Source organism: Cucurbita pepo, chromosome 1, assembly GCF_057944985.1.
Source record: "Cucurbita pepo subsp. pepo isolate OVF chromosome 1, ASM5794498v1, whole genome shotgun sequence".
Taxonomy (NCBI): domain Eukaryota; kingdom Viridiplantae; phylum Streptophyta; class Magnoliopsida; order Cucurbitales; family Cucurbitaceae; genus Cucurbita; species Cucurbita pepo.
In genome coordinates this window covers 3,235,608-3,261,091 of record NC_141798.1, presented here as the reverse complement: position 1 = coordinate 3,261,091, position 25,484 = coordinate 3,235,608, and the positions used below count along the sequence as shown (strand labels likewise).

The 25,484-nt window shown below is 37.0% G+C and overlaps 4 protein-coding genes across 5 annotated transcripts; 1 reads left to right on the top strand and 3 right to left on the bottom strand.

Moving 5' to 3' along the window:
• Positions 1–75: 75 nt before the first annotated feature.
• Positions 76–8,489, top strand: LOC111792468 (respiratory burst oxidase homolog protein A). The gene is made up of 14 exons (XM_023673974.2): positions 76–1,064; positions 1,144–1,306; positions 1,670–1,718; positions 2,458–2,571; positions 3,566–3,988; positions 4,071–4,454; positions 4,558–4,653; positions 4,782–4,897; positions 5,339–5,506; positions 5,607–5,763; positions 5,919–6,101; positions 6,200–6,328; positions 6,574–6,652; positions 6,744–8,489. Exons 1-14 carry the CDS (start codon positions 386–388, stop codon positions 6,851–6,853), a joined length of 2,850 nt encoding a protein of 949 aa, XP_023529742.2. The 5' UTR covers positions 76–385; the 3' UTR covers positions 6,854–8,489.
• An 832-nt stretch (positions 8,490–9,321) lies between these two features.
• LOC111792478 (putative membrane-associated kinase regulator 2) lies at positions 9,322–11,473 on the bottom strand. Its single transcript, XM_023673984.2, has 2 exons — positions 9,753–11,473; positions 9,322–9,605 (listed from the first exon to the last, which is right to left on the bottom strand). Exons 1-2 carry the CDS (start codon positions 11,059–11,061, stop codon positions 9,538–9,540), a joined length of 1,377 nt encoding a protein of 458 aa, XP_023529752.2. The 5' UTR covers positions 11,062–11,473; the 3' UTR covers positions 9,322–9,537.
• A 3,842-nt stretch (positions 11,474–15,315) lies between these two features.
• On the bottom strand, positions 15,316–20,735 carry LOC111798566 (uncharacterized). 2 transcript variants are annotated; one of them, XM_023681830.2, is made up of 16 exons: positions 19,825–20,735; positions 19,490–19,611; positions 19,311–19,399; positions 19,188–19,217; positions 18,992–19,088; positions 18,761–18,803; positions 18,563–18,663; positions 18,179–18,243; positions 17,600–18,096; positions 17,441–17,528; positions 17,230–17,355; positions 16,581–17,149; positions 16,329–16,467; positions 16,176–16,244; positions 15,948–16,076; positions 15,316–15,636 (listed from the first exon to the last, which is right to left on the bottom strand). In XM_023681830.2, exons 1-16 carry the CDS (start codon positions 20,040–20,042, stop codon positions 15,523–15,525), a joined length of 2,496 nt encoding a protein of 831 aa, XP_023537598.2. In that variant the 5' UTR covers positions 20,043–20,735; the 3' UTR covers positions 15,316–15,522. The 2 variants fall into 2 exon arrangements, with proteins under 2 accessions (XP_023537598.2, XP_023537583.2); XM_023681815.2 differs by having other exon boundaries at positions 15,948–16,244.
• LOC111798593 (calcium-dependent protein kinase 1-like) lies at positions 20,731–24,837 on the bottom strand. Its single transcript, XM_023681841.2, has 8 exons — positions 24,058–24,837; positions 23,714–23,857; positions 22,506–22,658; positions 22,168–22,283; positions 21,821–21,988; positions 21,583–21,710; positions 21,407–21,506; positions 20,731–20,964 (listed from the first exon to the last, which is right to left on the bottom strand). Exons 1-8 carry the CDS (start codon positions 24,740–24,742, stop codon positions 20,881–20,883), a joined length of 1,578 nt encoding a protein of 525 aa, XP_023537609.2. The 5' UTR covers positions 24,743–24,837; the 3' UTR covers positions 20,731–20,880.
• Between the last annotated feature and the right edge of the window lie 647 nt (positions 24,838–25,484).

Genomic DNA, 25,484 nt, shown 5'->3' with positions numbered 1-25,484 from the left:
TCTCATCGTTAAAAAAATGACAAAAAATTAGAATATTTTTCTCCCGCCTTACTTTAATGTCATGCATACAATATTAGAAAGGAAAGGAATGGGTCCAAATCAAGGGTAAAATGGTAATTAACAAATGAAAGCAGCGTACATCCACGCTCTCCCCGTTTATGCAAGATTAGGTACAAATACTTTTTGGTTGCTGAAAATCTTTGTCTTCTCCGTTTAGAGCAATTCCTTCCGATTCAGGATGCGCCTCCTCTGCAACTTCTTTTCTCACTCCCGATTGGTTGATTGTTGACGACGGCTGCGGCACAGGTCTGTTCCTCAAACTGTTGATGATTAATTAGTTTCGCAGATTGCAGGCACGTTCCGGTCTGCTAATTATTAATATTCAATGACCACGACTACGGAGCGGGAGCGCCGATACGGATCTGACGACATTATACAACTTGATTCGATGATCTTCGGATCGTCGCTAGGATCGCAGTTCGAAGTGGCGGAGGAGTTTGTTGAGGTGACGCTTGATGTGCAAGAAAACAAGACGGTTGTGCTTCGAAGTGTTGAACCTGCGACTATTATCAATATCGACGATGGCGTTTCTGGAACTTCTGGAACGCCGGCCTTGACTTCTGCTTCGACTTCGAGATCTACGTCGGTGAAGCGGAGTTCGTCGCATCGGTTTCGGCAGTTCTCTCAGGAACTGAAGGCGGAAGCGAGAGCTAAGGCGAAGCATTTCTCTCACGAGTTAAAATCCGAATTGAGGCGGTTCTCATGGAGTCGGAGTCAAGTGTCGCGAGAATTAGCAGCGTCGTCATCAAGTTTGAACACGAACAGAGCTGTTGGAGTAGAAAACGGAATTAATTCGGCTTTAGCGGCTAGAGATTTGAGGAGGCAACGAGCAAAGCTTGATCGAACTCGTTCCGGCGCTGAGAAGGCTCTTCATGGATTGAGATTTATAAGTAGCAAAAATAACAAAACGACTGGCATTGATTCGTGTAGTGAACTTGAGAGCAACTTCAATAAGCTTTCCAAGGACGGGTTTCTCAGCCGCGCTGATTTCGCACAATGCATAGGTACAAACTCGGCCTCAAACGGTTTCAGTACATTTCGTGAATTTTTAATCGATTTCATTGTTTCTTTTTAATTTGAAAGGAATGAAAGATTCCAAAGAGTTTGCTCTCGAGTTGTTCGATGCTCTAAGTCGGAGGCGAAGACTCAACCACTTCGAACAAATTAGTAAAGACGAGCTATTTGAGTTTTGGCTGCAAATCACAGACCAAAGTTTCGACTCCAGGCTTCAAATCTTCTTCGACATGTAAGCACCATAGCTTATAATTATGATCACAATTTTTTTTTCTCAAAGAATGATTAATAATGTTTTATTCTCCCTCAATTATTATATGCATAAAAAAAAGTAATTTGGTTTCCTAGCAGTTAGCACGTCGATTTGTTTACTAATATTTAACGAATTCTTCTTTAAACAATAGATTATTTTTTTAGTGTTATCGAAACATTTCTTTGGATGATTGCATGTCTATTTTAACTAATAGGCTTATTGATATTAATGATTAAGAAAAACAATCGGTCGATTAATTAAAAAAAAAACAGTATGTATTATGTAGATACTTCCTTAATTAAACGCCTTGATTTAGTCATTTTAAATAATTAAACATCTCAGGGTGGACAAGAATGAAGATGGTCACGTTACCGAAGAAGAAGTAAAAGAGGTAAAAATTCTATTTCCTAACCACTTCTCAACTCATTGCTTTTGATGCTGCTGATGATGTTTTAGGCAATTAAAAAATGATTTAAGACCAAAGCCGTTCCGTTTCTGTATATATAAAACTATACGTGCATGATAAGATTATGAAGAAAAATGGATAAAATTCATATATTCTAACCTACACAAAAGGGGGATGATGTCATTTTTAATAGATTAGCATTGTTATCACCCTCCCCAACTAAAATACAGCTACTTGTATAATTTCAACGATATTATTTACATTTTTTATATAAAACTTCTCCTAAAAGATAAATCAAAAGTGACCTCTAGTTGGTGGGATTCTGTCTTAACCTTTATTAAATTCTCGAATATTTTAAAGTAAATGCTATTGACATTCGTCTAAAAATAAAAGAAACAAATAAACAAGTGCACCTTATGTTCTGACTTTTTCTTTCTAATTTTCCTGAATTCTATTGCCATTGTTATGAAGAATTGTGAAGTAGGAAAATTTGCATTTTTCAATTCAGAAAATTACAATTTTCTAAAACTTTAGAAATTGTCAGGCGTGACAATTGTATCGACCGGACCGTGATTCTGTGTGAAAAGAATTTTAATAATTTCATCATTGTGATTGGTTAATTTAGGGTTGAATATATTTGTTTATTCATAATCTCATATTTAAAATTTCCTACTCAGAACAATTTGATTTAATTTGTCTAACTTTTCATTTCTCCAATTGGTAGATTATCATGCTAAGCGCATCAGCCAACAAGCTATCTAGACTTAAGGAACAAGCGGAGGAATATGCCGCCTTGATCATGGAAGAACTAGACCCAGAAAGACTAGGTTATATCGAGGTATGTCATCTCTTCTAATCATATATATTAAAAATAGTACTTAATTTGGTCCTTAAAATTGGTCGGGTTTTGTTAAAAATAAACAAATAAAATACAGAAGTAAACAAGGTAAAGTAAAAATAAACTGTAAAACTGAGCTTACCCACGTTAAAACTGTTAATTATGTTACTTGTAGTTTAATTAATCTAATCAAGTTTTAATAGAATTTCTCAACCACCGAACGGTTGGAAGGGTTAATATTCCAGGTTTTCATTTTTCGTTAGGTAAGGTTGCACCCCAATTCGGTCCATCACCTTCAATTATTTATATGTATTGCATGTTCCTGGTGGTTGAACAGTTCATTTTCGCCCTTTTCGGGTTTTGTTGGTCAATTTGTTGATTCAGTTTTATAAAACGCCAATTAGTCGCTCTAACAACTTGGACCAAGGGAAATATGGTTGGTTGGGCGATTAATATTTTCCTTTTTTTTTTTTCTTTGCATAAAATATCACAAGGTATGATCTGTACCTTTATGATTGCCAGTTGCCAGTGGTAGACGTTAGCGCCACCACTAAGCCCACCCCTAATACATCCAGTTTCAGGCGATCTGGAATCATATGACAAATACCGACGAAATCGGGTTTAATTTTCCGAAAGTTATACCCAGTCTAATTTTAATTCGATGGATTGGCCTCTTTGAGTATTAAAAAAAATTCACCAAATCTTGATCTGTAGAACATAATTCCTTTCGATTCTTAGAAGCTCGTACATAATGTTACAATAACAGTAAAAATTGGAATCTATTTCTTGATCGTTGAGGTGAAATTTATCTGGATGAATTTCAATGTTATCTTTAATATCTGATCCTTCGGGGAAAATTGCGAAAAATTGCGAAAAATTGTTATGCTAGTGTATAAATATTTCCCATGTTGTAGTGCCCTAGTTAATTGAGAAGAACATTGCACGTAATTTCGACTACCGATGAATTTGTTACTTCCGTTGAGGAATGTTTCAGCTATGGCAATTGGAGACACTTCTGCTGCAAAAGGACACATACATGAACTACAGTCGAGCCCTCAGCTTCACCAGCCAAGCCTTGAGCCAGAATCTACAAGGCGTTAGACAAAGAAGCAGAATTAAAAGATTCAGCACGAATGCGCTTTACTTTCTGCGAGAGAATTGGAGGAGAATTTGGGTTTTGACACTTTGGATTCTGATCATGGTTGGGCTTTTCACATGGAAATTCTTTCAGTATCGACATAAAAACGCCTTCAAAATTATGGGATACTGTCTCACCACGGCAAAGGGTGCAGCTGAGACCTTGAAGTTCAACATGGCTCTCATTCTTTTGCCAGTTTGTAGAAACACTATTACTTGGCTAAGGAAAACCAAAATCGGTTACTATGTACCTTTCGACGACAACATCAATTTTCACAAGGTACACGCTGACCCCGATGTTCTCATCTTAGTTTTGAAGGCATGGATATCAATTCACCCAATTGGTTAACTTACCTGTGTAGATCATTGCGGTGGCCATTATAGTTGGAATCATTCTCCATGCTGGAAACCATCTTGCGTGTGATTTTCCAAGGCTCCTTAGATCATCTGAAGCTGAATATGATTTTTTGATTGGCGACTTCGGCAAGATTAAACCCAGCTATATGGACCTTGTTAAAGGGTGTGAAGGTGTTACAGGAATCTTAATGGTGTTCTTCATGGCAATAGCTTTCATACTTGCAACGCGATGGTTTAGGAGGAACCTCATTAAGCTACCCCATCCCTTTGATAGGCTCACTGGATATAATGCCTTCTGGTATTCACACCACTTATTCATTCTTGTTTACATACTGCTCATCATTCATGGCCTGTTCCTCTATCTCGTGCACAGATGGTATCTTATGACGGTAATCAGTTAATGATTTTCTTTTGCTTTTGCCTACGTCTCTCAACTAAATGCTCCTTCATTAATGTAAAAGGCTGATTAACATACTAATTTTGTGATTTCAGACATGGATGTATGTCGCTGTTCCAGTTTTGCTGTACGCTGGAGAGAGAATCTTGAGATTCTTCCGCTCTGGATCATACACTGTTCAAATCCAAAAGGTTTGTTTGAATTAAGAAATGAAATATGGGACTAAATTTTAGCTTTCTACAAACGTTAGAGACCAAGATACTTCTGGTTTATAAATTCTCTCTGAAATGTACGACGGCTATCTCTGTGACACATTTAGGTTGCCATTTATCCTGGAAATGTTCTCAAACTACAAATGTTCAAGCCGCCCCAGTTTCAATACAAAAGTGGACAGTACATGTTTGTTCAGTGTCCTGCGGTCTCTCCCTTTGAATGGTAATGAAAGATCAGATTTACTAACGTTTTCTTTTGAACAGTCTTCCAGTTACCCTTGTGTAAGATAAATGCAAGATAACCTCAAGAAAGTTGTCTCCTTTCTGGAACAGTTAAACGAACACATATCATCCTTACTGACCTCTAGATTTCATTGCTTTTTATCAATCTTTTCGTACCTCCAAAAAATGAGTGTTTACAGGAAGTAAGAAATCATATATTTAAAACGATAACATGTATCATAGTTTGAACTTTGAACCTATGATGCAGAATCCAATGAACTTGTTACTGCCACAGTTGAACTAATAGATTTTAGGTAACTTTTGGGTCAACTTTGTGAACTGCATGGCCATATAACTATTTGATAAAAAAAAATTCCTTGTAAGTTGATTGAATTATAATAAGTTTTTAATATATTACATACTTTGTAAACTTGGCATGCAGGCATCCATTTTCAATTACTTCGGCTCCTGGAGATGACTACCTTAGTATCCATGTACGGCAGCTTGGTGATTGGACCCAAGAGCTTAAAAGAATTTTCACAGAGGTTTGTGAGCCTTCCGTCTCCGGCAAGAGTGGCCTTCTAAGAGCTGACGAAACTACCATTAAAAGGTTAATATTATCCTTATAATATTCCTTTCGTCTTAGACCTCATTTTAGCTTACTGCATTTCCTAAATTTAAATGTTGGAAATTTGTTCTGCCCATGTCAGTTTGCCAAAGCTTTCAATTGATGGCCCATATGGTGCCCCAGCACAGGACTACCATAAATATGACGTGCTACTACTTGTTGGCCTAGGCATTGGGGCAACACCTTTCATTAGCATTTTGAAGGATTTGTTGAATAACATTGTGAAAATGGAGGAGCAGGTAGTGAATCAGCTGCTTTTTAGACCCGAGAGACATTTTTTTTTTTTAATTTCAAATTTCTGGTTCTATTGTGAATATGATCAATCATTTGAATCTAATAGCTCTGCAATTTGAGAACAATACTAAATATGCTTATTACATGTTGTTTCTTTTAGGATTCATCAACTGAGATCAGTAATGTGGGCGACCTCAGTTATGTGAACAAAGATTTTCTCGCTCCTAAAAGGAAAAGTAGTCTGAAGACCACTAATGCCTACTTTTATTGGGTAACTAGAGAGCAAGGTTCATTTGATTGGTTCAAAGGTGTCATGAATGAAATCTCGGAGCTGGATCAAAGGGTAATTCATGTCCTTATGTTCTTACGTTGAGTATACACTTGCAATTTGATTTCATGACATGTCTGTTAATTGGGAGTATCAATTGTTTTGAATTTTAGGGGTTAATTGAGATGCATAACTATCTGACTAGTGTGTATGAGGAAGGGGACGCTCGTTCAACTCTCATTACCATGGTTCAAGCCCTCAGTCATGCTAAGAATGGAGTGGATGTTGTGTCTGGCACCAGGGTAAAATCATAATCATTCACTACTGTTTCTAATACCTTTTTTTCATATCCTTTATGATTGTTATGGAAGTACATATACAAATTTGAAAACTATGCCAATATACAATCAACAAAACTTAGAAAAAAAATTGTGAGGAATTTAAGTAATCCTATGTTGGCTGATAAATTTAGTGGTCAGGTTGGTTCTTGACTCACTGCGTCGTCCCTTATATATCCATAAAAAAGCTTTCATTGGCTCCAATACAGGTGCGAACCCATTTTGCCAGGCCTAACTGGAAGAAAGTTCTCAGCAAAATCAGTTCCAAGCACTGTGGTGCAAGGATAGGTGGGTTGATTTCAGCTATATCATAATAGAATCCTATTAATGGAACCGTACCCTCTTCTCATATTGTTGTGGTTTTGACATTTTCTACTAGGTGTCTTCTATTGCGGAGCTCCAGTTTTGGCCAAAGAACTTGGACAGCTCTGCCATGAGATCAATCAAAGTGGCTCGGCCAAGTTAGACTTCCACAAGGAGCATTTTTAAGATAAGTTTGGATGCATCATTTCTTCCCTGCTGTCCTCGTTCATGATCCTCCATTCTCATCTCAAAAATATATCAAGATTAAAATTTTCTACATTAAAGTTGGAGAAGCCGAGAAAAAGAAGAAAAAAGAACATAAGATTGACAACTAGTAGAGAGTAGGTAGGAAAACAGAGAGGAAAAGAAACTAAAGAAGTCAAGTTATACAAGGAGACTTTGGAAGATTTAGCCACAGGTAAATTGCAAGTAAACATTATGGTTAATGTTTAATTAGGATTAGGAATTTTAAACAGGCCGAGGTTCTGCATTGTATATATGATTACCATTATGCTGAACCCATGGTACAATACACAGCTACACAGGAGAAAGAAGTTCACCAAATCGTAGGAGATATTTTGGGATTTGTCATAGCATTCATTCATAGAGGTTGCAAAAGGAAACGATTCTGATGTTTGGATAAGGGGATTAAATGGAGTTCTGGAAGTGGGAGTCAGCTTCTAATCTTATACTATACTGCCTACCATTATACCTGTGAATAATGCCGATATTTGAATATTTTTGGAACATTCTTTCTTGTATATTTAGGGGGACGGGGGGGATTTTTGTTATTGTTATTATTTCTTTAACGCCATGTGAGCACTTTGGATAGTGTCGAATTTTTGCTTTAAAATTTATGCATACTTCTACAGTACTAATTTCTATATCAAGCTCCATCCTACTTTTTTCTAGAAAATGTTAAGGTTGGGACTGTAGGACTAGACCAAAGAAAATGAAGAGATGTATATAGATTTTGAAGCTAAGTAGTCTCTCAAGTAGGCAAGTTAGATTTAGATTCAGAAATCTAAGTCAATAATCACCTCCACTAAAAAAGTGTCCATTCAAGATCCTCCTCCCAATAGATAAAACTATATATATAGTGGTTTCTCTTATCCTGATTCAAAATTCTAGGCGAATCAGAAGACAAAGAGGACGAAGACAAGAAGTCTTCCTTTTCCCTAAATCGAGACACATAGATGAGAATGACAAATTCAAAACTAAACAAGGTTGTCACATGCGGACTCTCTCAAAGAAATCCTTCCTAGTTGAAAGTGGAAACCCACTATTCCATTTCCAGTGTTATAATAATGAGTTAAATTTATGGGTACAAGGGAAGAACTGGTGGTCAACCTCCGTGGCTGCACATGTAGTAGGAGACAAACTATTCCCATTAATCATCTGCCTAATCTCTCTGTCTGACAAAACAAAACAAAACAATAAAGGATAGGAAGAGTGGAGAAGTGAAAAATAGGGCTTGTCCATATTCTACAAGGTTGTCACATGATGCCTCTCCTTTGCCTCCACCTCATCATGCTGGTTATTATGTTCCCAATGTGAAAGCAATGAGAGAGAAAGAAACATAGGAAAAAGGGTTGAAAAAAAAAGCCTTATTCTGAGGTAAGTGTTCTACAAAAACACACCCCTTTACTGCAATAAAAAAGAAGAATCTGAATCATTTTTACTCGTGAGATTTTGGAAGTTTCTTCCTCTCCTTCCAATCAATGATGCAAAAACTCAAATGGGTTGGTGACTATTTATGAAGTTTAATCCAACTATTGGAAAAAATTCTAACTTTTACACTTGTTCGGACTAAATTCTAACCTGCCCTGCCTCGAACTACCGAAACTAAATTTATAATTCAACCAAAGAAAACGAAAACTTCAAGCACAGTTCAGCTTTGGACAAAATGGATAGAGTAGAAGATAGAAGAGGATGGAATGATGGACAACAATGGTGTTTAAGAAAATAAAGGCGAAGAAAACATAACACAGAAAGCTCCAAACCATGGTTGGATAATTCTCCACCATCCATTAAGACTACAATACGATTAAATGTACTTACAAAAGACTATGATTTGAAGAAAACAACCAACCATAATATGGACAATATGATGACAATTTGACATGGAAGAACAGAGTATTATTCCCAGAGGCAGTGATTTTCATGGGACCAAATCAAAACCCTGTGTCTTGAAAACACAAAATTGGATCTATAAACCCCCCCTAATATTAAAACATTAACATAAAAAACTTCAATTGATTCAGGCATTCAATAAACCTCCATAAAGTAATTTTAACCAACCCCCACATGCTTCCCTTTACTCTTACTTTTAGACCATAATTCATTGGATAAAAACAAGAAAAAAGAAGGAAAGATAGAACCCATTTTCTCTGTTCAAGTAAAACCCCACTTTTCCCAAGTTCTCTGACCACTAAAGACACTATTTTTGCCACAGAGATGGCTGTCCTACTGAGACCCACATCCTTTACCAATCTAAAAAGCCAAAAAAAGCAACATAATTTCAAACCGCCCACTTCACCTCAGTGATTCTTAAAATTTCAATTGGGGAAGGCATAGGAAAATCACATGCATGGGGCGCCCAACTCTGCTTGCTTTCTATGTATCATCACTTCCTAATACTTTTTACCCTTCACTGGAAAAATATTCAAACTTTTTACTTAGAAGGCCAGAGGAACCCACAAATTCAATCCTTCCTAACCCAACAGATGAACATTTACATATATACTACATATATATATATATATATATTAAGCGAGAGAAATGTGAAGGATATTGACCAAAATTTTCCCGCCTGTTTGGATTGAAATTTTCTCATGGATTGATGGATCGATCGCTGTTTTTCTTTACCTTCAACCAATGGCTTTTTCTGTGAAATCTGAAGGTTTCTCACGCAGAGACAGCAGGGAAGACTCTGAATCTGTTGTTTTTGGTGTAGAAGAGACACAAAAGAATTGATCCATTAATGAAGTTGAAGAAAAAAGGTGAAGCTTTTAGTACAAGTAACAGAACAGTTTATGGTTTTTTTTTTTTTTTTTTTTTTTTTTTTTTTTTTTTTTTTTTTTACCTCTAGAGGCGTTGAAGGATCTCTTGCAATGAAGAATGGCGCTCTGGATTCCGTCTTGTTGCTGCAGAAGTGAATCGTCCCTTCTCGACGGCGCCTGCCCGGGTGGAGCCGCTGCTACAGCGGAGGAAGCTGACCGACTTTTCCCCAAGTGCTTGCAAACCACTCTTAGCTTGGCTGGCATGTTCCGGCCCTTTGTGTTGATGGTCGTTGTTTGTGCTTGTACTTCCACAAGTTCTGTGTCTGTCACGGCCTTTTCCACCGGCGGGGAAGTGGGTGGCGCCGCTATTGAAGGCAGTGCACCGGACTTAGCTCTGGCTGCCCCCAAAATCAGCTGTCCGGATAACCTGAACTTCTCGCCGTATCTCCGTGAAACCCGAATGTACAGAGGCTTCACCATCTTTAAGTACTTTTGCATTATTACGTCTTTTGAAAATCGAGTTTCTTCCGAGGTTAATTCGTCGGAGCTTTGTTTCTGTGCTTTGTTGTTGTTGTTGTTGGTGGTGGTGGTAGTTCCAGCGGAGCCTCTTGAACTGTTGTCTCTGGTAAACAGAGACATGATCGGAACTTCCTCTACCTTCAGTTTCACGGCAAATAACTTACTTTTCGTTTGATTCTGGCATTTGTCCGATTGGTTCTCGTTTTTCTCCGGTGGGTTTTCCGGCGTCAGTTCCGTTGTCTCACCTTTCGTCGGTTCCCCAACAGATCCATCCGCCTCTGTTTTCTTCTCTCCGTTTGATTTCGATTTCTTGAGACCCGACATAAATACCCTAAACTTCGCGGCTGATTTCAACAATGTGACACGAAGCTGGGGTTTGGAGTTGGGTTCAGAACCGCCATTGGAGGAAGGTTCAACAGGGACAAGCTTTCCCTTAAAAAACAAGTCATCTGAAGGAGAGAACGTAAGATTAGCATCGGAATGTTCATTGGTAGAGCCAGACGAGAGCGTGAAATCGAACTCCCTCTCACCATCCGAGTCCCCATCTTCTTCTTCTTCTTCTTCTTCATCTTCATCATTCTCCTCCTCACTTCCATCATCACAGTTTCTGCCATCTCCATCTCCATCTCCATCTCCACCCTGTTTCCGACCCTCATCCTCATCAGGAACAGCAAACTCCAAATCAAAGAACGGCCCATCATCGTCATCCTCATCCTCATCAGTCTCCGCCTGGTTCCTCGCGACGGCAGTGACAACAGTGGCGGTGGCAGCAGATGAAGTACTGCTGAAAGCAAAGTCAGCGGCGGCAGAAGCAGACGCACCACCACCACCGCCGCCTCCTCTCCAGTATTTAAGCAAGCTGAAGCTTTCCATGGTTGGGAGAGCCAGAATAGAGAAATGAGGAAGAGGGATTAAGGTCTTGAGAAGAAGAAGAAGAAGAAGGGAGAGGTAAAAAGGAAAAGAGAAGTAAAGACAGGGAGAGAAAAAGCAGGTTGTTTGGAGAGGTGAGTCAGAGGTTCAGAAGAAGGACATGGTAATGGTTGTATTGCAGAGGAGGAGGAGGAGGAGGAGGAGGAGGAGGAGGAGAATTTATTTATTTATTTATTTACTTTTGTTGTGGAATTTGAATGCGTGATTTGCAGAGAAGTCATGTGAGGCTCAGTCCTCCTCCTCTGTTCACAATAAGAAAGACAGTGACAGAGTAAATGAAGGAAGAAGCAGAGGCATTATTCAAAAACCTTTCCAAACTTTTCCCGTTTTCCCATTTCCCTCATCTTCCCCTTTTAATTGTAAAGGACTTCCATGCTTTTCTTCTTTCTTTTAAACACAATTCAACTACATTTACTCTTTCTCACCCCCATTTCCATGAATCACAATACCTTCCCAAAAGCAACCTTCTATATTTGTTGGACATCTGTAGGGTTAGGGCAATGGACAACAAAGTGGCTAAAGTAGTCCGTCTCTATTAGCGGTGAGCTTGAGCTATTACAAAGGATATCAAAGGGCGGATTGTGAATTCCACATTGGTTAGAGAGAGCCAGTCAAGTCACTAGATGGTGCGAGTCGCTGATCGGAGTAGAGCTAGACTCTCCATAGTAGATACGTTTTAAAATCGTGAGATTGACGACGATATGTAATAGGTCAAAGCAAACAATATCTACCGCCTGTAGACTTTAGTTTCTGATAACAACCATCTAAAAAAAAATGGAGGAACAACAATAATGTAGTTACTGTTTCTTTAAATGATAATAATAATAATAATTTGGTGAGGATTGATGCGTATTTGAATAACAAAAAGTTGCATTGTCGTTTACCAAAGATATCTGAAAGAACTCACCATTTCTATTTATATTTTTTAACCATAAAGTCTGTCCTAAAAAACAAAAACTATAAAGTATCTTTTTTTTTCTTTTTTTTTTTTTAATCCTATCAAAATAACTTAATTATTCCTTTCCACCCCTTTCTCCAATAAAAAAAAAAAATATATATATATATATATTGAATGCATATGACATTTACGTGACATGAATGATAAAATTTATTTGAGAGAAAAGAACGTAACGTATAAAATAAAGAAAACCTGCACCCATGTAAGAGCTTGAAGAGAGTTAGAAGGAGTTTACCTTCTTCAAGTTAAAGAAGAATACGCGTGTGCTCGAAAACTTGAGCTTTGGCTGAAGTTTCTCTTCTCTTTTCCTATTTGGTGGTCTTATTTTCTTTATGCTTCAACTCGTTTTATTTTATATATATATGTCTTAATCAATTGAATTTTAGGTATACCCATTTTAAAATCGCTCTTTTAGTTGGGTCCAAATCCAAATCGTCTACTATATCGTTTGCTGTTGGAGAACTCTAGTGAGCTTGATCGAGTGTATTTGCATTTAGTATAATTTAATGTAGGATAACATAATAGGTTGTGGTCCATATGGCCCCCTTGTACTGAGACCATACCCTCCCAATCTTAAATGGGCCTCCGCTCATTCATTTCTATATAAATAATTTATTTGTTAATGAAAATATAGAAAATGTCATTATAATATTTATTTTTTTAAACATAATGTTTGTTAATGAAAGAACCATATGCTCCAAATTAATGTATAATAAGCTGTTGGAAAAAGATAGGAGCTTGAACTTTCTATGTTTTTTTTTTTTTTTTTTTTTTTAATTTGATATTATTTTTATGGATTTAAAATAAAAAATAACTTTTCTAAAAAATTACACAAGAAGTCAATATTTCAAAGTCTTCCATTTCTTTTTTCTATTAAGTGATGTTTTAAAATTAGATCGAGTTATATTCCATAGATTAGAGTGACGGTGAGAAAATGATATCCAGTCATGAGCGGACATTATTTGAAAAAAATTAAATCTGGTTTAATAACCATATAAAAATAATCCTATAAATAATATTTTTATTGTTATCTTTTTTTTACTTATATTTTAATGAAAACAAAAAAATATTTTTTTTTCAAAATTATTATTTTGTAAAAAAAAAAAAAAAAAAAAAAGCTAAAAATTGAATTATTTTAATAAGAAAGATAAAAGAGAAATGAGATGAAAAGAATTAAATTTGAAAAAGTAAATAGTAATGAAAATAGGAGCTAAAAATGGTCTTTAATTGTACATTTTAGAATCATTATTAAGATGTATTAGGGTTGTTTTAGGCATATAGATTAGATTAATAAATTGGTTAATAAGAAAAGTTATAAAAGTTAATGGAACAATTACCTCCAATTTGTTCCCCCGATGAAGATAGGACAAAATTAACCTCAAACAAACCAACAAAAACAAAGTAAGTAAGATTAGGGTTAAATAATCTTAATTTTACTTAAATTGGTTCCTTAATTGGAATCATAATGTTGGAAACCTGTCTCCTCTTTATCCACCTTTGTCGGACCTTCCTTCTCTTCTTCTATTATACACTCATTTACTTGAAGTTGATTTTTATGGACATGAGTTTTATAACTCTTCAGGTAGTATTTTGGTGCCGGTGTCAAAATCTTAGCTTATGCGACTATGAGCAATATGTCTTAGACAAGTATGACCGTGATAACTGACATGTTAGAAATATTACACACAATGTACACGATTTTTCTCTTCCTTATCTTCCTTACAATATGAATTATGATTCATTTAGATTCTCGTAACACAACTTTAATTAATTGATTTGATTGTTGGTATGATAGAAAAAAATATATGAAAGATCGAAGAGAATAAAAATCACTTTAAAAATCGGAATTTTGAAAAAGAAATGAGTCAAAGGAGAGCTCTATTCTCAATGCCCTAATAATTGCTTCATTCCAAACTTCATGTTTGATAATTTAAATTTATTATTATTAATGATCAAAATTATATACAAGAATGAGGTTTACTTAGTTTTATTTCCCCAATATCCAATTCATAGATTTGAGAAAATTTGTAATAAATTAAAAAAAAAAACTAATTTAAAAAATCTCGACTTTTTAATTCGAAACTAATTTATCTATTAGATATAAAATTGATTATTATAATAAATATTAAAATTTATAAAATATTGACTAAAACAAAATTGAAGATTTAGGAATTAAAAAATAATTAAATATTTAATAAAGTTTATAGATGGTCAAGAATTCAATTAAAACGGCTTTGAGAGAGATTTATTTATTACATTACTAAATTCGGCCGAAAGCAAAAAAAAAAAAAAAAAAAAAAAAAAAAGTAGCCGAAAAATGAAAGAAAAAGCATCCCCACTTAATTAATAAATGTAACTATTTAAACCTCAACTGATTTTGACGTCTAAATAAATGTCTTCTATTTATTTTTAAAACCCCTTTAATTCCATAATGTATTATAATTATAAATAAATTGTTCTATGTTTCAATTTTTATTTAATTAAAAAAAAGATAACTTTTTTTTGTTTAATATTATTGATAAAATTATTTATTAGGTTATTTTTTGCGTTAATCAAATTTAAATATATATTTTTTAAATTTTTTATTATTAGGTGAATTCAATAAGATTAAATAGAGAGTAAAAATTGTATCGTTTTAAGTTCAAGTTCGCATATAAAAGACTTAAACTCACTGTTGAAAAAATAATTTCAGTGCCATAATTCTTATTTATCTTTTAATTAAAGTTTGTAGAAAAACTGATGTTTACAATTTTCTATTTCCTTTTATAATATATACCTATAGTTTTAGGGTTTACTTTATCATACTTTTTTTTTTTTTTTTAAATTATAAACTCCTTTTGTCTTATTTGGAGAATTAATAAAACCATTCTTTTATTATATTCCCACAATAAGTGGGATTCTCTTATCAAAAAAAAAAAATTTAATTAATTAATTAATTATGAACTTAACAAATAAGAAAAAGAGGATAACACTTTTACTCGTTCACCTCTTCAACTCGATAACACAATTCCATTGTCCGACGATTTCTAAAAAGTATTTATTCTTGAACTACGGAGCACCATCAGTCTCACAATTCCATTGCTTGAACCTATTTATTCTTTATCTTGAACTTATTGGTCTCTTTTGAGTTTTAGTCGAGAACATATAGCGATGAAATAGTGGAAATGAGGGGGAAGAAAGGAAGTAAAAGAAACAATTTGATATATAAAGATAAGATAAGGAACTCAGAACCAAAAACAAAAAACAAAAAAGGGGCTTGGTTTGCTGTGATTCCAGCACCAGCCGGTTGAAAGAGAAAGTAGTTGGGTATGTAATTCCCAGAGCAGAGCCCCATAGAAATGGAACAAATCAAAGCTTTCCTCATATTTACACAAACAAAGCTTCCTCACATGGAAATAAGAGAGCCCTAAGAGTTGCAGCAAATCATAGCCATTCATGGCCTAACCTCACAGGAAATAAGACAACTGTTGCTTCTTTCTTGATCCTCCTTCCCCATATTGCTCATTCCATTGCTTCAATTCACTCATCATTGTTCCTTCTGCTGCAAAACTGGCTGCAACCTGCAAAACCCAACAACTTGTACAATGACATTCATATCGTTGTTGTTGTTGTTGTTGTTCGGGAGTCATGGACTTTTGGGAGGGACACAAAAGGCAATCAAATGACGAGGAAGCAAAGAAACGGATTTTGGTGGAGTTGGGAAGAGATTATGTGAGATCCCACATCGGTAGGGGAGGACAACGAAGCATTCTTTATAAGGGTGTGGAAACCTCCCCTAGCAGACGCGTTTTAAAAACTTCGAGGGAAAGACCAAAGAGGACAATATCCTCTGCTAGCGGTGTAGAATAACAAGGAGATGTTTCATATTTACCTGATTCTTTGCTTGTTTGAAGTCCTCCATGTTTAGTGCTCTGAGAGTGATTACTCTTTCTTCTTTGCCATCTCCTGCTGCATCCCCTGCTGCTGCATTCTGTGCCTCCGCAGCACTTTTTCTTTTCTCCTTCAAAGCAAAAGAGATGGACAGGGAAATGAAGTATCTTACTTGAATACAAAGCAAATAAAAGGATACAAATATGGCTACTGATTCCCTCACACTTACCATATCCTTTAGTCTTTCTTGCTGGATTAGTTCCCGAACGGGTCGATAAGCAGCCGTCATGCAGAAGTTCTGGTTTCAAAAGAAGTTCTGAGTGAAGAAACTAGTAACAGGATTTGGTCCTTAAGAAGCAAATAGTAAGTTATGATAGCAAACCTTGAGATCACTTCCACTATATCCTTCTGTCATTGTTGCAAGCTCCTTCATGTCTAGTCCTTCTTCCACCTTTTCCTTCGCCAAGAGAGCTCTCAATATATTTTCTCTACTTTCAGGTGTTGGTAATCCCACCATTATTCTGTTCATAAAAGTTATAAGGTTGATTCGAAAAAAACATCTGTAACATATAAGATATGCATGGCAGAGGGTGCATCAAGCGTTGTTTATGAGTGCATTTAGAACCACAAGTACCTTCTCTCGAACCGCCGAATGATGGCTTCATCGAGGTCAAATGGCCTATTTGTTGCTGCAAGAACGAGCACACGCTCCCCTGAATTTGTCAAGAGTCCATCCCAATGAGCCATGAACTCATTCTTTATCTTTCTCATTGCCTCATGCTCACCAACTCTCGTCCGCTGCCCGAGCATACTATCAACCTCATCTACAAATATGATGGTGGGAGAGACTTTGGCTGCCAATGTGAATAAAGCTCGAACATTCTTCTCGTCTTCTCCAAACCATTTGGAAGTTATGGTAGACATCGATACATTAATGAAGCTTGCTCCGGCTTCTTTGGCTATGGCCTTGGCCAACATAGTCTTTCCAGTTCCAGGAGGTCCAAACAACAATATGCCTCTGCAAGGCTTCAAAAGCCCTCCGAGAAATAAATCTGGCCTTCGGAGGGGAAGCATTACGAGTTCCTGAAGAGAATCTTTTATCTCGTCCATGGCGCCGATATCAGAAAATGTAACACCAATCTCGTTCGCTGGTATAACCTCTGGCCTAATGCGTTTCTCGAACTCATTGTCTGGTGGAACTTCCTATGTGACATTTGATCATAATACAAACATCAGTATTGCAATTCACAGAGCCAACAGAACAATTAAAAGTGGAGACCTACAGGGGCTTTTGCAGCTGGAGCAGTAGCCTCTCCATCAGTTTTCGCCACGGCTGCAGGCGCTGCTTCACTTTTGGTTTCAGGAGCTGTGGTACCAGCTTTTGCTTCGGGTTTCACCGCCCCCGACTCCTAGAGATAACAAATTAAAGCTCTCAATAATCTTGTTCCATCGTTCTCAAGGTTAAAATAAAATGGTCAGAACTAAAATATGAACCTTTGAAGCTTCAGTTTGTGCTTCAAGCTGTACAGTGTTTTTGCCATTAGATTTTCCTGATTGGAATATGTTCAATCCATGGGACAAACTGCTCCATGACCAAACCTATGAGTACTCATAACCGACGATGGGAACTCAAACACGAAGGACTAATCTTACCTCTTGCTCGAGATGATCAGTTTTCCATTTCTGTATTCGGGATCCTTGTTGTTCATTAGATGATAAGAAATTGCAGACACCACAATCTCTTCTATGTAGTTGCTGAGAACCATGGTATCAGCAACACAGATCGAGTCGAGATCATCACAGTCAAGATCGTTCGCTGAAAGAACTTCTATTACATGGTTTCTGTTATCCTGAACCTTGATCTTCTTCATATCCTCTTCCAATTGAGACTTCCAACTGACATGCTGAGATTCATCTTCAGGCGGCTTGATCTCGATATTATATGGAAAAAGAGCAGAGAGCCTATCATCCACCCCGATATAATCATTGCTTGAATCGATAGTACGCGAACCAAGAACCAAAATGGTGCCTGACAGCTTTTGTAGCATTTTCTGGAACAAGTTATATACCCTATTTGACTTGGATAAGAACCTATCTACATCACGAAGATATAAAACAATGGGACTCGCTTTCGATACATATAGAAGAACCTGCAAACAAATAAAAGTTGTGTTCTGACCAAAGTTCTAATAAATTTCAGTTGAATCAATGAAGAATGCTACTCATTATTACCTTATACAGACACTGTATAAGAAGTTTCTCCTCAAAAGGCCATCTGGTCATGAGCTTAAGGGGAGCTACAAACAATTAAACTTCAACTAAGTCAAGAAATCAGTCAAAAGAACAATCAAAAGCAGAGTCTGGCTTCAAGCTTGAAAAGAATCACAAAGCATCTTCAGCAACCAATGAGTAGTTTTAACGATATGCACGATAAAAAAAAAAAACAGTTATGGTTGCTGATAATCTGTGCATTTCTTCAAACAACGATCTCACTCATCGTTGAGCTCGACCGAAATGGAAGGAAATTTAGAAATCATGAGACAAGTACTCAGACACTTCGTTTGAATATTTTATGTTCACCAATCATTCATATGAAGATTTGAAAGGCAGGCAGACCTGGCTTCTCAACATTGCCTTGTGTTGCAAGGTTATTAATGTTAGCAGCAGCAGAGGCGTTTCTTCGAAGTTTCGGGAGACTGGAAGATCCTTCCTTTCCCCTGCAAATTCAAACAAAATATGTATATATTTTCATTTAATCTCAACAATGCTTTTCTTAATGACAGAATCGAGACTTAAATAAGTCAGGCAGCATACCGTGATGCAAGTTCCACACCACTACTTTGCCTTCGTAATGAACCTGCAACACAATGAACACGAACTCGTGTTGATTAGCCTAAGATCGAAAACGTGAAGAAAAACAATATTTCCAAAAGAAAAAACTCTAAACATGATTCATATCATAATGTTTCGAGCTAAATTTGAAGGATCCATGATTAGGAACTTCATCCATCATTATAGTTTAAAAGTTTTAAGCTAAAAACCAACCTATTTTTTGTTGTTCCCTGGGTTGAAGGATTGAAAATGATCCAAATAAGCCAGACAATCTCTCCAATGTTGACTCTGAAGTGGATCGTCTAAAACCCTAATATGATCATTCAAAAAAAGGATCAGAAATTTCATTGCACTTACAAACATCAAGAAAGATCACATCTTTTTAAGTTTAGAACAGCCTTACAGATACCTGAACAGTGGTGCCATATTTGCTCTGAATCTGAACCCAACACAAACAAGTGAATAATTCCAAAGAAGAAGAAGAAGACAAGCAAACCCACCAAACTTGCACGAGAGAATTCAGAAATTTCACCTTTAGGGAAAAGGCAGTTATATCTAAAAGCAACAGTTTGGCCTCGAAGTAGTGAGCCAATGCCTTTGCAAGCATTTGCTGGTAAAGTTCTTCAAGAAAGGAACAAAATACACACAAAGATGACAAGTTTTGAATGAATAGAAAAGGTTTGAATAATATTAAGGTAAATCAGATCAGACCTGTAGGTCCAGAGAGTAAGATGGCTCGACTTGCAGGGGAGAGGTTTCGAGTAAACTTAGAAACTTCAGCATGTTTCAAATGGACATATGCAGCACTTGTCAATACAACTCGTGTCTGTTCACTGTCGTGATCACAATGCAAAAGTCCAACCAAACAATAATGCAACTTATTTCTTGCCAAAGAAGTAAGCGTGATAATAAATTCAGATGTTTAAATTTTCATATCATTTTTCACTTTGAATTTATTGTTTAACATTCCTCATAGACATGCGTGCGTGCATGCATGCAATATGAGAATAAGAATGAGCAATAGAGAGAGGGAAAGACAAGGGTACCTGAGATAGTAAGGGAATTGGTCAAAAGTGACTTTGCTTTCACGACCATCAACAATGAGTTTAAGGATTTCGTGTTCCAATTTATCAGCAGTGATAACGTTGGACGATGAATTACAGGACGACCATTTGGTGACGCTCTGTCCGGTGGCCAAACCCAGCCCCACACCCACTCCCACGCCGACACTCAACGCCGACACCAACAAACCCTTCTGCTCCATTATCAAACCAAAACAAAACCAAAACAAAACCAACCCTTTTCCAACGCCACAATATGGGAACAAACGCACCGATTGTTTCTCCTTGTACTTCTAGGCGGAACCCGATCTGATCTGAGGAGGAGATTTGTCTCGTGGGTGTTTCTGGGTTTGCAGTTTTTTAAGGCATATACCTCGGACTGCGAGCCTTTTTTTGGGGTGGTTACATGGTACTGTGTCTGAATCGGGTACCCGGTTTTTCCTTCTTTTTCGGAGTCACACTCACACGCGCCCTGCCTCACCTTTCCTGTTTTTCCTGTCTCCCTTTCTCTCGAAGTTTGCTCCCAGATGCGAGCCATGGAAGGACGGTGTAGATAAATTAGAACCTGCGGATGGACTAAAATAAAATCCACAATTTTGGATTGTCTGTCACACCCTTCAAGGGTTGCAGTATTGTCAATCTCTGTTTTTGAACATTTTCTTATAATAGCTTTGAAACGTTTATAAACGATCAAGATCAAAGCAATCAGATCAGAGCACAAGAACAGGTTCTTTATCTTTTTTCAACAACAATAACAGTGTGGCCTTTTTCAAGCTCACTGATAAAACAAAACTAAAGATGAGTACATTTTTCTCTTCCTCTCTGGTCATTTGGTGGATTTACAGACTGACATTACATTTTCATTCTAAAGAACATTACATTCCTAGGAGACTTATCTACCCAAGCATATTGATATTCTTATACACTCAAATCTCAGAATAACACACACAAAAAGGCTCAGAATAGTTGAAGTTTCCTGTAAACAAAACTTCAACCCTAATGGAACAGACAACACAGCCAAAAGAACGAAGAAACTCAGCTTCATTTTTGCCGTCTGGTTGTTGTCAACTCCGGGTTTCCTTTCCTCATCATTTCAACGAATTCGTCGTAGTTTATTCGTCCATCCTGGTGTAAATCAACCAGAAAATTTTCATTAGCAAGAGAACAAAACATCATACCAGAATTTTGATGTTGTTTGGAACTAGACTATGGTCTGAAACAAGTTTCTAGGACCATTTTTGTCTTCTATGGAGTCTTCGTACATGCTGTTCTACAGAAAGATTGAGCTTTCCCTCATGTGAAGAAGTTGCATTAACTGAATTGAGCAATTAAGGAAATGCCGATGGAAAATTATATAACCTTACTTGAACAGAATCAGTTCTATAGGTTGTATCTCAATGCTGATGGAAAATGAAGTAATGTAAAACTACCAAAGTCGCATACACAATTTTCTTCACATTTTATACACCTATTTATGTTGGTATGACTTTGCTAGAGAGAAATTGATAGTCGAAAACCAGGAAAGATGCACTTGAGGAAGTAACTAAAAGGAAGAACAGAATTGTACATTATCCGTGTCAACTTCTGCGATAATCTCCTTTATTGTTTTTTCATCACCCATATTGTACTTCTTGAGGGCAGACTCCAACTCCTCCATTGTGATATACCTACGGTATATGTATCAGAACAGCGGATTAAGTCCAAAGCCAAAATCATAGACTAAAATAAAACAGCAAACATTACCCGCTTTTGTCTTCGTCGAAGTATTCAAAAGCTTTGAATAAGTGATCCTCTCTATCGACTCTGTTCATGTGCATAGTAGCTGTAATAAACTCGATGTAGTCAATTGTTCCATTTCCATCCACATCAGCCTGAAAAGCACAAATAGTTGTCATTGATGAAGTGACAGAAAATGTTTTCTGTAAGTTCAATACAAATAGAGAGAAGAAAGGCATAACAAAGGGGAAGAAAGTAAAATTACTGCTTCCATCAGCTGCCTAACTTCAGTCTCGGAAAGCTTCGTACCCAGTTTCGGAAGACCAGCCTTCAACTCCTCGAAAGTGATAGTTCCACTATTATCAGTATCCATTGACTTGAACATCTCCTTTAATCCCACAATTTCTTCTTCTGAAAGATTTTCAGCAATCACCTACAGAAAATGAAGTAACATTTTAAGATATGTACTTAAAGCAAGTACAAACACTTCGTTTTAATTAACTTTTCAGCTCTGGTTATGGAGACCTACACCTTCATCAGTTTTTCTCATAAAAATTGTTCAAAGGAAAATTAAACACTTTTTAAGTGATGTTATGGTGGAGATTCTCCCACCTTTAGAGCTACTTTCTTGAGTTTGTTCATTGCTCTGAACTGTTTCATTCTAGTCAAAACAGCAATATCAAGAGGCTTGTCAGGTGCTTCCCCATCTTCTTTCATCCATGGATGATCTGCACGTTATAACATACAAATATCAGTCGACGGGCAGCATAAAAGAACATTAATGAAAAATTCCTGTGATTATTCATTGCCTCACCAAACTGCAACTACATTATCATTACTTTAGTTTTATTTGCAGGGGCAATGTGGCTAAAATTTCGGGTAGACAATTTTCATCATAGAATGTGTAATCATTTCTGTTAGCATGATCTGTCTTGGAGATGGAAACTTACTTAGAGCTTCAAAGGGGGATAATCGCTCTTTAGGATTGGACTGCAACAGCTTTCGAATCAGATCTTTGGCACCACTGGATATGGAAGGCCAAGGATCCGATGAGAAATCAATATGTCCCCGAAGAATAGCATCAAAAATACCTTGATCATTCTCTGAACATGAAAAGAATTTAAAAAAAGAAATGAGGATCTAAAACCACGAGTTATTTCAAGAAGAAAAGAGTTCTTAAATAGAAGAGAAACTTATTTACAAATGAAAACAGATAAATTTCCAGCAATATAATATAATAAAGAAAATAAATACTGATTAACTGAAAAGGAAATAACCAACACTCCCCCGTTTGAAGATATCATTTCCAACTTGTTAATCATGAGATGCCTCTTTATTAACACATAAACAATTTGCTCTGTCGTAGGAGGGCAGAAAATGCATATTACTCCCACATCATTTTTCTTCTTTATGAAATGTTCATCAACCTCAATATAATTTGTTCTATCATGAAGGATTTGATTGTGGACAATGGAAATCGTTGCCCCATCGTCATAATAAATACACATAGGCATCATCCGAGAGAATTTCAATTCTTCCAATATCACTTTATCCATATACTCTCACAAATCGTATGGACTAAGTCCCTAAACTCAACTTCAACACTACTTCTAACCACTATAGCTTGTCATTTGCTTTGCAAGGTAACTAGATTCCCTCCAACAAAGGAGCATGAACCAGAAGGCAGCAATGGTGGTGGTCAGCAACAAAGACAACAACAAGCTCATATGCAGACACCCCCACAAATCCATGTATAAAACTAGAACAAAGAACGCGAATCTGTGAATGAAGGCCGTGATTTCATGGAGCCCAAGGAGACACAAACTTGTCTGAGGGTGGCATTGGGTAAAAGCAGACGGCTGGAGGCAGCAAACAACAACCGTCGGCAGCAGCCGCTAGGTTTAAGGTTGGTTTTTTAGGATTTCTCAACATAAGAGAGAACATTTTAGGAGAAGAAATGGGTTCTTAAATAGAAGGAACACCCATTTACAAATAAGGAAATAAATTTCAAGCAATGTCCTAAGGAAATGAGCAATAGCATGTTATATTACATATTGTACTATCAGGATTAGATAGAGAAACCAAATCTTTGTTCAAATGACATAATCACAAAAAATGAATTGACGTTGAGACTTGATAAAGAGACATAGAGAGGAACCTGCCCAGAAAGGAGGAACTCCACTGAGTAGAATGTATAGTATAACTCCAGCACTCCAACTATCAGCCTCGGGTCCATAACTTCGACGAAGAACTTCTGGAGCTACATAGTATGCACTTCCAACTAGATCTTTAAAAACATCACCTGTATCCAAACAAGCCAAATTGTCATAAACAAATCCCCACCAATGATTTTCAACACGTCCAACGCACCAATTGAATACCTCCCCACCCTAAACAGTTAAAGCAGCTTAAAATATCCAATTAACACACTCAGGAAGCTGACTTGAGAGAAAAAAGGATAAAAAGAAGGAAAAAAAACAGAGCAAAAGGAATCACACAGACCTGGTTTGAAGAACACAGAAAGCCCAAAATCCGTAGCCTTGAGAGGCGAATTCTCATCAGTACTCAAAAACAAGAAGTTCTCCGGTTTCAAGTCCCTATGCATAACTCCCATGGAGTGACAATTATGAACGACCGTCACAATCTGCCGGCAAAGCGAGGCCGCAGTGGATTCAGAGTAGTGTCCCTTAGCAATAATACGATCGAACAATTCACCGCCGGCGCAGAGCTCCATAATCAAATTGACATAATGGCGATCTTCGTACACTTCTTTCAGTTCAACAATGTGGGGGTGCCCGGTGAGATGGTGCATAATCTGAACCTCCCGACGGATATCTTCAACATCATCTTGACTGATCAATTTTCTAGTGGCGATTGATTTGCAGGCAAACTCCTCCTTCGTTTCCTTGTGTGCGACTAAGTAAGTGACACCAAATTGGCCGCGACCCAGCTCGCGGCCAAAGGAGTAAACCGACCGGACGTCGGAAAAGGACCGACCAAGAACCCGGCCAACGGCGGGCGGCGCAGATGATGACGAAATTTGTTTGGGAAGGGGTGGAGGTGGAGAAGGGTCGGAATCGGGTGGGAGGACTTTGACGACGCCGTTTGAGGGAGGGCGGTGGTCGGGCTGATCGAGGGGGTTGCCGGCGAAGATTTGGCGGGCCGGCAGACCACTGCAGTTGCCCATTTCTTAAGGAGTCAAATGGGAGTCAGATTGGAGCATCCGAAAGGTGAGGAATTGACGAAATCTCTACCGGAATGGAGAGACTATGAGGTGATGGATGAGAAGTGAAATGACGTTAATGGGCTTCGTTTTATCGGTCTCCGAGTCAGCTGTCGTACAGGGTACTGTTTATACACCAAGGCCCCACCATCCAAATAATTATTCACTACCATATTTTATTTTCAAAATCTAATTATTTTTGGGTATGAAATTAATAAGATTTCAAATAAAATCAATAAATTTTGCTCAAATTATCTCTTTCAGACACGACAAGTTCTTATACTTGGAAAAGTTGCAAAAATCTTGTCTCAATTTTGTTGCAGGTTGGCACATATGGTTCCTACTCACGTGTTCGAGAGTTAGCCAAATTAATTTTAATAGCCGAGGAGAGTGGCACATGGGTCCGCAGATGTAGCGTGCATGAAGACGTATATCGTACTCTTGTTAACTTATTTTATCAATACTGTCCTATACTAATCTAAAAAATTGGAGTTAATATCCAAATAAGTAGTATACCAAATCTCGTAAACAAATTTTACCTTGTTATATAGCATGTTATCCATGTGATTAGGAGCGTAGTATAATAAAAGTATGTGAATGATATGATTTAAATTACTATAATCGTGAAGGGACGGTTTAGGGTTTAGATTTACGACAAAAACTACATATTATTATTATTATTTTTTTTTTTTTTTTAATTTTTTAA

Bases quoted from the DNA above. Each gene is read 5' to 3' on its own strand.
- LOC111792468 (XM_023673974.2), top strand. From the start codon at position 386: ATGACCACGACTACGGAGCGGGAGCGCCGATACGGATCTGACGACATT. The intron at 1,719-2,457 runs GTAAAAATTCTA...TCCAATTGGTAG, and splicing joins CCGAAGAAGAAGTAAAAGAG to ATTATCATGCTAAGCGCATC. The intron at 4,455-4,557 runs GTAATCAGTTAA...TTGTGATTTCAG, and splicing joins ACAGATGGTATCTTATGACG to ACATGGATGTATGTCGCTGT.
- LOC111792478 (XM_023673984.2), bottom strand. From the start codon at position 11,061: ATGGAAAGCTTCAGCTTGCTTAAATACTGGAGAGGAGGCGGCGGTGGT. The intron at 9,606-9,752 runs GTAAAAAAAAAA...CAAAAACAACAG, and splicing joins ATCCTTCAACGCCTCTAGAG to ATTCAGAGTCTTCCCTGCTG.
- LOC111798566 (XM_023681815.2), bottom strand. From the start codon at position 20,042: ATGGAGCAGAAGGGTTTGTTGGTGTCGGCGTTGAGTGTCGGCGTGGGA. The intron at 18,804-18,991 runs GTTGGTTTTTAG...ATTGTGTTGCAG, and splicing joins CAGGGAACAACAAAAAATAG to GTTCATTACGAAGGCAAAGT. The intron at 16,468-16,580 runs GTACTTGTGGTT...TTTTATGAACAG, and splicing joins ATTCGGCGGTTCGAGAGAAG to AATAATGGTGGGATTACCAA.
- LOC111798593 (XM_023681841.2), bottom strand. From the start codon at position 24,742: ATGGGCAACTGCAGTGGTCTGCCGGCCCGCCAAATCTTCGCCGGCAAC. The intron at 22,659-23,713 runs GTTCCTCTCTAT...TTTCATGTTCAG, and splicing joins AGTTCCTCCTTTCTGGGCAG to AGAATGATCAAGGTATTTTT. The intron at 21,711-21,820 runs GTAATTTTACTT...TGTGCTTTTCAG, and splicing joins TTAGGCAGCTGATGGAAGCA to GCTGATGTGGATGGAAATGG.